Below are 14,356 nucleotides of genomic sequence, written 5' to 3' on the forward strand. Positions count from 1 at the left end.
TACACATGTCTCGCACCTGATTAATCAAATGGACGAGCGGACTGAATTGTCCCACCCGTCACAATCGCTCATAACGAGCTTCTAAAAAAAAAAAAAATATAGTCACTTGGAATTATCTTTGGTATTTGGTAGCTTGGCAAACATGTCGTGGAATTTCACACATTTTGAGTCATTTTGACGTTTGACAATTTGTGCGGTTCCCTTAATAGTATGGTACATTAGTATTTGACCGTGATTTGGTATCTAAATAATTACTTGGATTGCATGTATGAAAATCTAAAACTATCAGTGCATTTAGAATGGCTGGGACCATTTTGGAGAATTTAAGCGGAAGGAAATTAGCTGCTCTTGTCGCTGTCATTCTATTATGCCAAATTGCGTGTTTCTTGATTGGAGGATTAGTTGGTAAGAACGAAGATGTGGTTTATACCGGTGTTAATAATACTGGACTTTACATATAATATGAAATGACCATGATTTAAATGACAAGACTGACTTAACAGCAATGTGCACCCTGTGCACAAGAATAAAGACGTTCCTTTTCAGCCTTGTCTTAGAATGGGATATACCAGAGGTCCATTGTTTCACTCCATACATTGGATTTTGAAAAGCCGTACCTCAGAGACCAAGCTAAGATACAGCTTCATGAAGATGTCATTCATAAAGTTCTTGTCTTACCAACCTACACATACCAAGATATTGAAACCTCACTGATAACAATCAGATGAATATTATATTAATGCAGTTTACATTGCCCTAGTTGTAGGTCAGTTACCAAAGTAATATTAGTCTTAGAGAGGGTGATGAGCTCATTGACTCTTGTTGTAGAAGCACCAATAATAAGTTATTTGGATGGCCATTTTGAGCCAAGCTATAGGATACAGGTTAAACTCCATAGAACCCAGTCTCCACACCCTCCTTGTCAAAAGTACTGATCTTTTTATTACCATGATGCACCGAAAATGGTTTGATAAAGGTTGATTGAACCCAATCAGGACGTATTCCCGTAGAGTTCTCACTGATCTGACTGATAACTCTTAGAAAATTGATTCTGCTGCTTAAAAATTACACCGACTACATAGTTGGAAGTGACTTGATGTGTTTTGGCATGTTTTTAATAGTATTAAATTATCAAATGTCCAAGTGGTTGAACACTCCGTAATTAGTGTACATACTTCTCGTCATCCTTCGTACTTCACAATAATATTTGTGCATACTCTTCAAATAATTTTGATATGCTTGGTGTACAGGAAAACGGTTAGTGATCAGTCCATGGATTTTTTTTAATTCTGAATTCACTCCAAAGCTGGATGTTTGGTTAATTTAATCTTTATTAATTACTTGATCTACTATTATAATGATTAAGTGAAGAATAAAAGAACGTCGTTATATTTGCATATATAAAACTTTTTTATTTAATAATAAAAGCAATATGAATGCATATAGTAACTGAACAACACTCAAGCCTTATTATAATGATATGAAGGAATACCTTGGATTTTAAAGGCCATGCATGCGAAGAAGCTTACGTTAAACTCTGGGTCGTGATTTAAATTATTTTATAACAACTTGGTTAAAAGGTAACTTTTGTTTCGTAGCACCTGCACCATCAAATGCCGAAATCATCTTGGCAACGAAATGTCTTAGGGCGACATCCATTAATGATGATTTTTTCACGACTAAAGCTTGGCAGATTCCACGATTTGAATTTGGCAGATCTAAGAATTGTCAATATATTCAAGACATAGGTGCTTCGGAAGTTGTTGAAAATAAAGACATCACTGCTGACAAGATCGTTTTTGCTTTCCAAATACCTTTACCCAAATATGGCCAAGAACTTGATTACTCTCGTTGGATGCAAAATTTGATTGCAGTTTTCTGGTTAGATATTGACTATCAGGAACATAAGTCCTTCGGTAAGTGATACCTTTGTGTTTGTGGAAGAGCGATACTAAACATATTGCGTTTTAATGGCTCAAATTTCTTATTTAAAAACAAATTAACTTGTGCACAAATGTTAAAAAGCTTATTAAAAAAATTATAACATTTTATGATAAAAATAATTAAGAAATTATTCAACTGCAGGTTTAATTTGGGATGAGTTTATGTGTAGAAGTTATTTAGAATTAAATATATTTTATTCTAATTAACTTCTACATTTATTTTCAAAATCACATTATTTATTATAAAGCTTGTAATTAAAAACTAAATCCCTTGGTATTTTATGTCATAATATTTATTTGTTACAGTTGAAAACCCAGTTCTAACCATGATGGTGAAAGTAGGATATCGAAACAAACATGATAGCCCTGATAATTGGTCCATGCTTGCACATGCAACAACGGAAAGAACAATGGATTGTACAATTAACAAGACTAAGGTGTTGTATAATTAATTATTTATGTGATTTGTGTTCAAGCTTAACACAGTACGTACAACTACCAAATGCAGTAATATGTGGAATTTGCAAACCTTTCCAATCGTCTACAAACATAACTCTGTACCAAAGGCTATCATCAGCCTTTTCGTGACTTGAAATATCATGATAGAGTTTTAGGGATCGTCAGGCTAGGATCATGGAGTATCTTAAAGGATACCCCTGTCTAGGCCCGTTTTTGCCTGATGCCCATTTTTTTTGATGGCCTTGACTAACTCACCATCCATCTGAAAAATCCAACGGATGGCAGTTGGCTCTTCAGCCTTCGTTACAGTTTTCCAACATTGCTTGTTAAGCGCACTGTTGAAGTTACGTAACCTTTTTAGAAGGATTTTAGAGTCCTTCGTGTAGACGTCTGTGGTACGAAATGGAACGTTGAACAACTTTGGTAGGTGGCTGCCAAAAAAATTAAAGATAGGTTCCTTTCCCACCTTTTTTCGTTTGAGATAATGGAATTAGTTGATTGACCTTCAAAATGCGTCGCTCACAGTCGCTGATGTGGCTCTTGCTTTTTCAGTTTTAGTTTTAGAATTGTGGTTTCGGATGCGGAGTGCAGTGGTGGTAGTGATAAAATAAAGTGGACATATTCGTAATTAATTAACTGAGCTTTGTTTGTCTGTGGTTTTAATATTTGGGTCATTCCACAGAGAATGGGTAAATGTGGGTACCATGGGTCAACGGATTTTAATGAAAATTGACAGTAATGTTACTATAGCTATACGAATAGCGAATATAGTGTTCTCTAAAAATATGAAGTGGTTATTTTTTTATGTCAAAATGTATGACACCCCAGAAAAATTGAATTCGTAAAAGACCATTTCAGTACCCCTTTACAAAATATTGAATAAATTCCTCAAATTTTATATCAACTGGTCAAAACTCGCATCAAGTATGTAATGTAGGCTGACTAAAACGGTAGGCTACTCCGATTTAACGTAAATAGTATAGTTCATAAAGTATAGAGTTGTATACGCAAAGAATTAATTGTGGGGGATGCCATTTTGGGTTCATTTACGGAAACTGTCCAACTTCAAAAAAATAATTAAACAGTTGTTATTGTAGTACGCAACGAGACCTTTCTAAAAACACATTCTTTTAATAGAGTATTTTAATATGTATTACTAAAAAAATATTTTAATTTTTCCTACAAATTTGAAAAAAATGTTTTCTTAATTTTTGATAGATGGAGCCAGTGCGGCAGTAAACCTTTTGCACGCGCGCATTTTCGGTTGATGTTATGCCATAATTTTATTTTTGTGATCCAGTAGTGAAAATGGCTGACATAACTGATTATCCAGTATGCTCAATTGGCGAATTCAAGAAATAAACTTGTCATAAAACGACACAATGTTCCTCTAAGGGTATTTACTCATTTAATGATCTTACTGATATTGAAAAGCAGTTGCTTCAGATTCGAACCAATACAAATTTTAAGACATTTAAAACAGTGTGTTATCACGATCATGTGATGCTCTACTTTTGGTCAGATATGAAAGCTTACAAAAGACTTGTTGCAATCCTTTCAAACGTCACAAGAAAGCAGTGTCTGGTAAGATCACATATAATATACATAAATATTATTTTAAGAAATCAGAGAAATAGCCGACGTTGCCTAAGCCTCGGTCCAATTTATGCATCTCGATTGACACGCTGTGTTAAATTTACACTAAAGACGCAAAATACGGTCGAAGCTTATAACACTTAATCTCGTGATTTCAAGTTAAAATAGTTAATTTGCTTTCTCGAAAATGATAGTTTGTTTTCCAAACATTTCTGAATCCATTGAGCTAGTCGTCCCTTTTTAGTAGCTATTTAAGACATTATTAAACTTGAACTAAAAAACCGCATAACGCTATAAGAAAAACTTTTAACTGGATAACATTTACCTGTTGGGGACGCAAAGCACCGCCACTCTTATTTAAGGAAAAGTTGTCAATTTAAGGATAATATAAGGTGGATATAAAGTAGGACCAGCGATAACCAAATAAGTTGAGACTAAACTAAATAAAATAACTTTAAAATAAAAATAGCTACGTTTTTTGCACTCAAAATGGCGGGTCATTACTAACGTAAAATATCGAACTCAATGTGGTCAAATTAAAGTACTCAGTGGCTGTCACTGCCTTAATCAGTTTTAATAAACTAGCTAACAAATCACTGTAGATTAAGTTGCGCACGTTTCTCTATACAATATCAGTTGATGGCTTTAAGGCATTTGTATAGATACAAGTAAAAGTTTTGGATAAGCTTGTAAGCCTTTGGTTGTAACATTAACAGCTCAACTCAAGAAGACGTTAAACGTAGAAGACGTAACCTTATTGAAAAACACTTCTGGTGAAGACATTAAACAAGGACCAAAGCTCTGCTCTAACTGTTACAAAATGTTTCTGGAACATCGCCAACGCCTACCTCCCCTGTCTCGTACGATTTCTAACCAATCGCCTATTGCGTTGTCAGAAGTAATCCAAAATGAAGAGAAAGTTGAAGATTTAAATAAATAAATAAATGTCTTATTAGGTATAACCTATTAAGTGAAAAGACTTATTTACAAGAGGGTCCACACATTAAAAAATTAAATTTAAATACTTAAAACAGAAGATACATAATGTCAAATATTAAGTGTAGAAAGTCATAGTCCAAGTTCTGTTAAGTGTTGAGTTATGAGCTTTTTAAAAGAAATTATCGTCGTTGTTTCTTTAACATCAGTTCTGAGATTATTCCAGAGGCTAATTCCGTTGAATTTGGTAATGAGATCCCGATACCTAGAATTACAGGTTTCCACTATGAAGTCGTTTTTCTTACTCCTAGTTGTAGATTGTGCGGGGGGGGGGGGGGGGGACTTGGAACCACTTTAAAATGTATTCTGGGAGAATCTTATTTTTTACTTTATGCGTAAAAATGAGTAAATTCATGCAATATGTATAGTTTAGAGTATGGAAATTTACTGCTTTCCTAGCAGCTGTTGATGAAGAGCGTTTCTTTTGTCCAGTGATAAATTTCGCACCAGAAACCCTATTAAGCTTCAACACTTCGCCTGTTACTTTTCATAGTTTGTCGGCTAAAAAACGATTAGCCTATGCTAAAAGAAAAGTGGAAGGAGTTACTGAAGGGGTGAAAAGAAAACTAGTCGAAGTCCTAAACATATCAGATGAAGCAAGTTCGTTGAAAAAAAGACGATTTTGAGGACCTGATAGTTATCCTTAAAGCAAAAGTAGACAAATCAACAAGACAAGAAAAGTGTAAACTTCTTACACTAATTCCTTTCAAATGGTCAATTAGGAAAATATGCGAAGAATTTAAGGTATCAAGATATTTGGCCAAAAAATCACGTTCTCTGAAGAAAGAAAAGGGTCTTCTACCTGAATTCGAGAAAAGGAAAGGCAAAATTATATCTCAGGATATAGTCGATCTTGTCACAAGTTTTTATCAAGAAGATGATGTATCTAGAATTTTTCCCGGCAAGAAAGATTTTGTTTCCATTTGTATAGAATGAAAAAAAATCCATATGCAAAAAAGACTCTTATTATCAAACATTAGCGAAATCTATATTCAGTTTAAATATAAATACCCAGAGGCGGGAGTTGGCTTTTCAAAATTTTGTTCGCTGAGACCGAAATGGTGTATCACTGTCGATTCAAGTGGCTCACACTCAGTTTGTGTAATACATCAGAATATCAAGTTAATGTTGATGGCACTTCCAATTTGTTCGCGATGTTAGTAACCGTCAATGCATGCTCCATTTATGTAAAAATTGTCCCGGCTCTGAGGGTTTAAAAATTTTTGTCGAATCAAAGTTTGATGAAAGTGAAATTGATCTAGAAGATAAAATTTCTTTAAAGCAATGGATCCATCAAGATGGTAAAACCAAATTACAAGAAATCGTACTGTCGGTCAGCGATTTCATAAAAAAACTGACGACTAGTACGGGGAAAGCTTTAGAACACCATTACATTGCAAAGGCGCAAGCGTTATATTTTCGACAATTAAAAGAGCAATTGCCAGAAAACAAAGCATTGATAATTTTGGATTTCTCCGAAAATTATTCCTTTTTGGTGCAGGATGCTGTACAAGGATTACACTGGGAGAATCAGCAAGCAATGCTTCACCCATTTGCGGTTTCTTACAAGAAAACTGGAAAATTACAATGCTTAAGCTTATGTATAGTAAGTGATGAAATGGAGCACACCAATTCCACAGTCCACTGTTTCATCAAAACGATTCTAGAGTCTCTCAAAACATCACTTCCCAACTTAAGGCACATTCACTATTTCAGTGATGGCGCGGCTTCCCAATATAAAAACCGAAATGGAATTTCAGCAGAGTGGAATTTTTTGCCACGAGCCACAGAAAAAATGCATGCGACGGTATTGGAGGTACAGCTAAACGTCTTGTAGCACGAGCTTCCTTGCAGTTGCCAGTTGGCAATCAAATTGTTACTCCAGGTCAATTTTTCGAATGGGCTAACGAAAATATTAAAGTAATTATATTTTTTTGTATCCAAAGAAAACGTAAAATTACATAAAGAAAAACTGGAGGAGAAATGGTCTTTTACGAATTCAATTTTTCTGGGATGTCATACATTTCGACATAAAAAAATGGCCACTTCATATTTTTAGAAAACACTTCATATTCGCTATTCGTATAGCTATAGTAACATTACTGTCAATTTTCATTAAAATCCGTTGACCCATGGTACCCACGTTGACCCATTCTCTGTGGAATGACCCAAATATTAAAACCACAGAAATTAAGTGACCTAACTCAATGGAGCTTACGGGTGGAGTGATAGACAATGGAGAATGTCCTCTATATATATACCCCTCTTATCTTATCTAATCTATCTATGGACGACACTAGCTCCATCTGATAGGCCTAATTTCTGCATTAATGGGATTAATGTCCGTTACAAGCCATCAAAACACAAAACTAATTGTGTTTAAAGCTAATTGGTACTTGATATTAACAGTGATACTTTCCAGATTGAATTGAAACTTTATCCCACGTTCCCTAGTTAAATATTTATTTATTAACCTAGAATTACTTAGCGCTTCCTTTTAAATTTATGTATTAATCTTATGTATGTTAAATATTTTAATGTTCCAGAAAGAAGTTATATGCGATATGATGTCGCTCTTTGAGTTGGGAAGTTTGCATTATGACTATTACTTAATAAATATTGGCTTGCCTATTGAGAACAAAAAAGGCAAACCACTTAATGGTGACATTCTAGAAATTAGGGACATACACATGACAGTAAGTATAAGTGGTTTCTTCTTTAAAACATCTTATAATAAATAAGTTGAGAGGCTTAAAATAAAAAATTTCTTCTGGGCTCCTATGTCGTCTATGGGAAAGTACTTTTAGCAATGGAACCTCTGATTTTTCATGAACCATTCACACATCTTAAAGCATGTGGCAGCTCCAAAGAAAACCTCTATTACAGAATAAAGACCCCATAAAGTATCGCTTGCACCAGCTATAAATATTTAATTAGTTCAATCGCAAAGATATTTATCACAATTGGCCAAATACAATTTATTGCTTAGAATCTGTTGGACTCAGCTGCCGACAACCTCATCTATTGAGCCAACAAGGAACTACACAATTAGTTTGTTGCATCAGATATATTTACCCAAAATCAAATTACACTTTTCAAGCATATTTTCCAAATTCCCTTATGGCATAATCATTGAAACACAAATTTTTGCAGCACTCTGATAAAGTTGCAATTAACTCCTATCACGTTCTGAAATTTTTTATTCGAATATGTTTTTCTTTCAGGCTATCAATCAAAATGGAGGTTTTACTAAAGTTTGGGTTTCACTAAAGACTGTGTTCTTTCCAATTATCATTGCAACAATGATCTGGTATTGGAATAGAATTAAACTACTTGCCAGACCTCCAATGTTATTGGAAAGGTATGACCAAACTTAAATTCTGGTTATTTTTTTTTTGATTGAACCACATTGATTAAACAGTAGGCTCTGCTTTGCAATTCTGATGAGAAAAATAATAGTTATTTAATAATAATTTTTATGAAGGAATTTAAATTTAATTTTGTGGCCTGTAAGATGATTTAAGATTTTTGGATCTGGCCATGTCCTCGGTGTTCTGAGGTGAGAATATTCTGGTGGTAAATGGTAAATAGTATGAAAAAGCCAGAGGTTACTGGCGACTGGCCAATGTGGAAAATAGTGTACAGTAAATCTTTTATTGAGAAAAATCGTAAAAAATATATTTAAGAGACTGATTCAGTTAGAGAATAATGCGATCTTTTTTGACTATTTTTCGTTGTATTATGGCAAATTATTTACTACTATCGGTAACTGATACTAATATCATATAAAGAAATTAAATGAATAATAAATATCAGCTGCAGGGTTAATTTACTATAATACTATAAGTCATTTCCATACATAATGGCATGTGTAGGCTTCTAACATAATCACTCTTAAGTATGACTCTGTGTAATGTTTAAATGAGACCTTGTTTCTTATGGAACGTACATTTAGCGGAAAAAAAATGCTGAAATTCTTATAAACCTTGCGCTAATTAAAAAGTTACCATGGAAACCAAATCACGTGGTCACGGGGCACGAGCTTAAAGTTGAAGCGCGCGAGGAATTTTAAGTGTTTTCTTAATCCGCTTCATTACCTTCAGTTTCTTTTCTATAAAGTTGATGACGCATTTTTCATCATAAGAGTTGGAAGTGACATAATTTACATCATATCCCGTGAACAAGGTTTCTTTATTAAAACGCTTTTATGACATACTTAAGAGTAACTATGTTAGATATGATAACGATTAATTATTTTTTTAAATATTTTAGGATGTTACTCGCTCTTGGTTCATCAATTACCCTTCTTAATAGTGAGTAAAGCTTGATTGTATCTTGGCCTTATAATAAAGTATAAAATAGACAAATGTTTAATAAATAAGCTTTTAGAATGTGGTTTCTTTTTGCCTGTTCTCGGACTAAAAATGTACGCTTTTAACCTAAAATGTTTTATTAGCCCATTCTGGGGATGAGAATTACTCCGCCCATAAACTATTCGCTTGTTCCGGAGTATTTGGGCTACTTGTTTTACTCCTTCTGAAAAGGAGTAAATCGGATTTGGTCTTCTGCTAGCCAGAATTTATCTACTAAAAAAGCCACAGGCCGGTTTTTTTAAAAACGTTTTTACTCCGACTCAAACTATTCGCCACTACAGAATCGGAGTAAAATGACGTCATAGCCTTACTCTTCTTACACTATTCCAAAATCCCGGAACAAGCGCAAAGAAACCCCCAAGTGTCTTGAATTTTGATTTGCTCTTGGCTATTGACAAGTACTACTAATATTGGTTACAATAAAGCATTCAACTTTTATTTGAACAAAGTAATTATTTTATTAGTAGTATAAAACATTAACTGTATGATATAGCACTAAGCAGGAGAGTGAGTGACAGGTAGCAAGACAAAAACCATGCGCGCCAAAAACAAGTTGGCCAAGCCCCAAATAGCTCATGACGTCATATTTATGAAAAAGAGTAGTAAAACATATAGCTAGTTTTTCTCCTCCTTCTTCAATATTAACTGGAGATGGCCAAAAAGTTCTGTTTATTACAAATTAAATAGTTTTAAACTGCAGATTATATGAACTACGCGTAGATCATTAAGAACTGTGTGAATTTTTTACTGACAGCACCTTTGGAGTTTCTAACATTATGGATTGAAATGCCATTTACTTTGCTACTAAGTGATATTCGTCAAGGAATATTTTATGCCTGCCTTTTGAGTTTCTGGCTTGTCTTTTGCGGGGAGCATTTGATGGTGAGTTAATTATTTTGACTTTAAAAACTTATTAATGAAGGATAATTTCTGTTTCGATGATCTGGTGGATTTCTTATATTAGGATTTTTATTTTGGCTATTCGATTAGAATTTAGGGGATTTTGATAAACAAAGCTTTAGAGAATACTCACCTCAATAGAAAAATGCATTTCGGTTTATACCTTTCACTTGTTAAGGGATTTCATAGAGTAATCCTATGACGCCGGAATCCATAACTCTACATGGAATGCTTATCCTGCTGTACTGAGTGTGGTAAGATCAATCTGACTTCTTTGGCCCCGACTAAGAGAACAAAAAACCCCTCTACGCCCTCCGCTCTCACATATTTGTTTGTTAAGTTAACATAGTGACGTCAAATAAACCATCAGCAACATCGAGACAAAAATCCGCCGCAATAAGCATTCCAAGTAGAGGTATGGATTCCTGTTTGAGGTCATTTTAATCTGATTCTGTGAATAAACTATTCACCTGTTTCCCGAGTATTAGGGCTACTTTTTCTACTCTTCAAAAGCAGGACTAAAGATAGTAAATTAAAAAAATCCTCTGCTTATCATGAATTTATCTGTTAAAATGAGCACAGGCAGCCATTTTGCAGGGTTGGCATGGAACCAGCCATACCGGTTATAGCCACCTGGTTAAAACTGATTATAGCCACTTGAAAAAATCCAGATTTTTTTCGGCTTCTTTAAAAAACGAAAAATTTTACAATATTTTATTAAAATAATAGTTATTTATATTATCTTTTGTTTCATATTTAGAAACCGGTTTACTTTCACTAGTTTTTCAACCTTTTCATAACCAAGTCAGTTACGCAGTTTGGTCCAAACTAGTCCATAAGTAGAAAATATTCTTGGCCTCGTTGAACTAGCAGGACAGGTTAAAAGTGTTATCTTAGAATTAGAATTTTGGTTCTGTTTTCACGCTATTATGTGCTATCATTTTCTTGGTTCAATCATTTTGGGAAAACTCTTTATCTCAGCTATAACTTCAAGCATGAATTTATTCCTATTTAACCATGAATATAAATCTTAGATGATACTGGCGCCATCACATTAAAAAAAAGGTGAGCTTTTAAACCACGCCCACAGTGGCGTCACCGCATACATGCTTTGAGTTTAGTTTCTTACTGTAAGTTTTTTTTGAGTTGCCAGTTTTAATGTCTTGTTGCTAAATGAAGTCATTGGCTATAAGGGCCAAAAATGATTTAAAAAAAATTTTAACTAAATTATTTGTTTAAGGGTGAAATTTAGCTAAGTCTTTGTGCACATGAGGTACTTTCAGGTAGACGCCATTACGCAATGTCCAAAAAGCCTTAAGCAAAATTCTGTTATGGTGAGCAATGGTCTTAACCAAAATAATTTTTCAGAAAACTGTTTCTTCTCCTTATAGTGCAGGTGAAGTTGTAATTCCGCTTGCATGCTCTGTAAAAAGCGATTTGCCTCTGGATTATTATTTTAGGGTTATCAACAAAAAATAAAACCAATGTTCCCACTCTGGCAAGTCGGTATTAAGTGGGGGGAGGGGGTGAAAATTCCCCCCCCCTCTATAAATGGTTTTTATTTTTTTACAAAGCAACTAATTGTCACAAAATTGTGAACTAAATTTTATTAGATTCCTTATTGTAGCACGCGCTTACCTGATGTTTTCGGATATGTTCAGTGCCGTAGCTGAAGGGGGGTGCGCATTAATGTCTACCCCCTCTTTTTTAAAAACGCATACATTCCGATGGGAACAGAAAGGTTTTAATTTTATAATTAAATACTATTCATATTCTGTTTAATTAGCTTACGGGGCTTTGAAAAATGCCCCCCACTAATCTCTAAGTCAAGTAGTAACGTCACTATAAGATTTTGAAATTACCCCCACCAAAGTGTAATCCCGTAATTTATCATTAGGCATATGACTTTTACTTGGTTTTTCTAGCTTAAGGGTGAAGAGTACCGTAAAAACCTATTTTTCGTTCAAGCTGTAGGTTTTGGTATTAACAATTACACAAACGAATTAAATTTTTATTAATAGGCTAAACCTACCTCTAGTGCTTAAAATAATTTTTTTAATTCTAATATTAATAGTTAACGAGATATAAAGTCCTAACTAAAGGGTAGTTTGCGCGCTTGCTCAACTTGTTTAGCTCCGGGGGTTCAAACTAGAACATAATAACTAAATTACTTTAAAATTTAAAATTGTCAGACTTATTTTAAGCACTAAACCAGAGGCTGTACTACACGTAAATATGAATTTTATAAGTAAAAACACAAAAATAAGAGTTCAGCTTGAAATAGCGCAAAAGTAGACAATGGCCACAGAACTCTTTCCCCTTAATAATACTGATTTACGTAATGCAATTAGTTTGTTAAATTACCACACTTGCGTCGAAACAAATACGTAGAAATAAATTTAATATCAGGTACTTGAACTTATTGACTACTTAATATTACTAAATTAATTTTTAAATATAAATACAGTATTTCTTTAATCTAATGAAAAAAGGAACTATTCTCCATCTTCATCATTGTCGGACATGTCTAATTTCAGTATAGGAATATTATTGCAATTATCTGAACAAAATCAGGCGTCTGTACAAAATAAGTTATTTCTCCGACAAGAACAATTGCCTTTGCAGCCACTTTTACACCCACATTTTATCAATTCGAAAATGGCTTCTGGTGCTGGTAATTCGAGGTTGGTTATAGCTTGATATTTACCCGGGTTGTCTTTTTTATTTTCCATCCCGAGTTTTCTGGGAGTGGTGTCTTAGGGTGGTTTTCTTTAGATCCTTTCCAAACAAAACACAGGTAATGTGCTCTCAATATGTGTGGTTTCATTCCGCCCCTTGTAGGAGGGAGATTTTCACCTTGCAAACCACGCGAAGAATAAAGTTGCCAACGCAGGAGTTCAAGCGACTCCTGTTTCTTAGGGCTGTAGAGTAGGCCTACATACTTAAAAGGTTGTCCTCGATAGTTTGGTTTAATTCGGTTTTCGGGCATCCCAATGAAGCGAATGCGTTCAACATTTCATCGTCGCATTTCATAAATACTTTAAAGGACTTTTCTTTGGAATGGCCACAAAACTTCCCTGTTACATCAGATCCAGTAAACGTGTGGTAACCAAGTATTGCCCTTGCACGGTCCTCCCCAATGGCTTTATAAACTGTCGAGACGTTTAAAATATTGTTTCCTAGTTTGGTGTTATCTTTTTTTATGAAAAATGTGCGTTTTGGTAATGACGGTAAAAAGTAAATAAGAAGAAGTAAGACATCGGTGTCCGGAGATTCGACAAATAGGTTTGCTGTTTTCTTGACATTTAAAGCGTGAAGGATAAGGAGTGTGTCGGCCTCTTCGTGGGAGTGCTCTTCGATAGAAGGATGTACAGGGACATTTGCCTTGGTAACAGCCCCATACGTAACGAAAAACATCTTTAATTTATTCAATGAACTTCGGCTGTGTGCTAAAGCTCTGTTTTTGTCTTAATTGAGGATAGCATGTCTTTGAGTGATAAGTGGGCGATATTAGTAGTGTCGTTGATGTGATAATAAGTTGAATTGTTGTTTGTCCGTTTTTTTCTTATTTGTTCCTTAAGAGACCCTTCCTTATAGGTGTCAAATATTAAACGTATTTCGTCATAACCAAAAGCCTTCTTCTGAATTATACTAGTAAATAAATTCGCTAAATCTTGACACGTTTTAATGGAAGAATTCTTTTTAATAGATTGTACTACTGTCATTCCATCAATGAGAAGTACGTTATGCGAACCTTTATCCGAATCGTTTAGGTCTCAAATTCCGTATAGATTTTTTTTAGCAAGTGATTTAATTTCTGTTGGTAAACATAGTTTTCCATTACTTTGGCATTACTAAAATCTAACTATCTACTTATGTTAATCTAATTTACTTATGAACATATTTGTTTATAAAAACAGTACGCGTAACGATCGCTTGGTGGCGCCACCATCAGTATGTTCTGGTATATAAAGCCATGCAGATATAGCTACTTACCTCACTCTTAACTTCAGTCACACACTTCAGCTGTGCCCATCTGCCTGGTATTATGTTTAAAATTTAACTGTTAACTATTGTCTCTCATGGCAC

The 14,356-nt window shown here is 34.3% G+C and overlaps 1 protein-coding gene across 1 annotated transcript in view; it reads left to right on the forward strand.

Annotated features, from left to right (window-relative positions):
• The first annotated feature begins 162 nt into the window (after positions 1 to 162).
• Positions 163 to 14,356, forward strand: part of wls (Wnt ligand secretion mediator) — a 28,503-nt gene continuing 14,309 nt past the window's right edge. Inside the window, exons 1-7 of the mRNA XM_090165546.1 lie at positions 163 to 405; positions 1,599 to 1,916; positions 2,250 to 2,380; positions 7,541 to 7,690; positions 8,219 to 8,355; positions 9,267 to 9,307; positions 10,122 to 10,249. Coding sequence (XP_090021672.1) covers positions 300 to 405; positions 1,599 to 1,916; positions 2,250 to 2,380; positions 7,541 to 7,690; positions 8,219 to 8,355; positions 9,267 to 9,307; positions 10,122 to 10,249 — 1,011 coding nt within the window. The 5' untranslated portion in view covers positions 163 to 299. The remainder of the gene's footprint in view (positions 406 to 1,598; positions 1,917 to 2,249; positions 2,381 to 7,540; positions 7,691 to 8,218; positions 8,356 to 9,266; positions 9,308 to 10,121; positions 10,250 to 14,356) is intronic.

The sequence above is a fragment of the Leiobunum rupestre genome, chromosome 2 (assembly GCF_980474605.1).
Source record: "Leiobunum rupestre chromosome 2, qqLeiRupe1.1.hap1, whole genome shotgun sequence".
Lineage (NCBI taxonomy): Eukaryota > Metazoa > Arthropoda > Arachnida > Opiliones > Sclerosomatidae > Leiobunum > Leiobunum rupestre.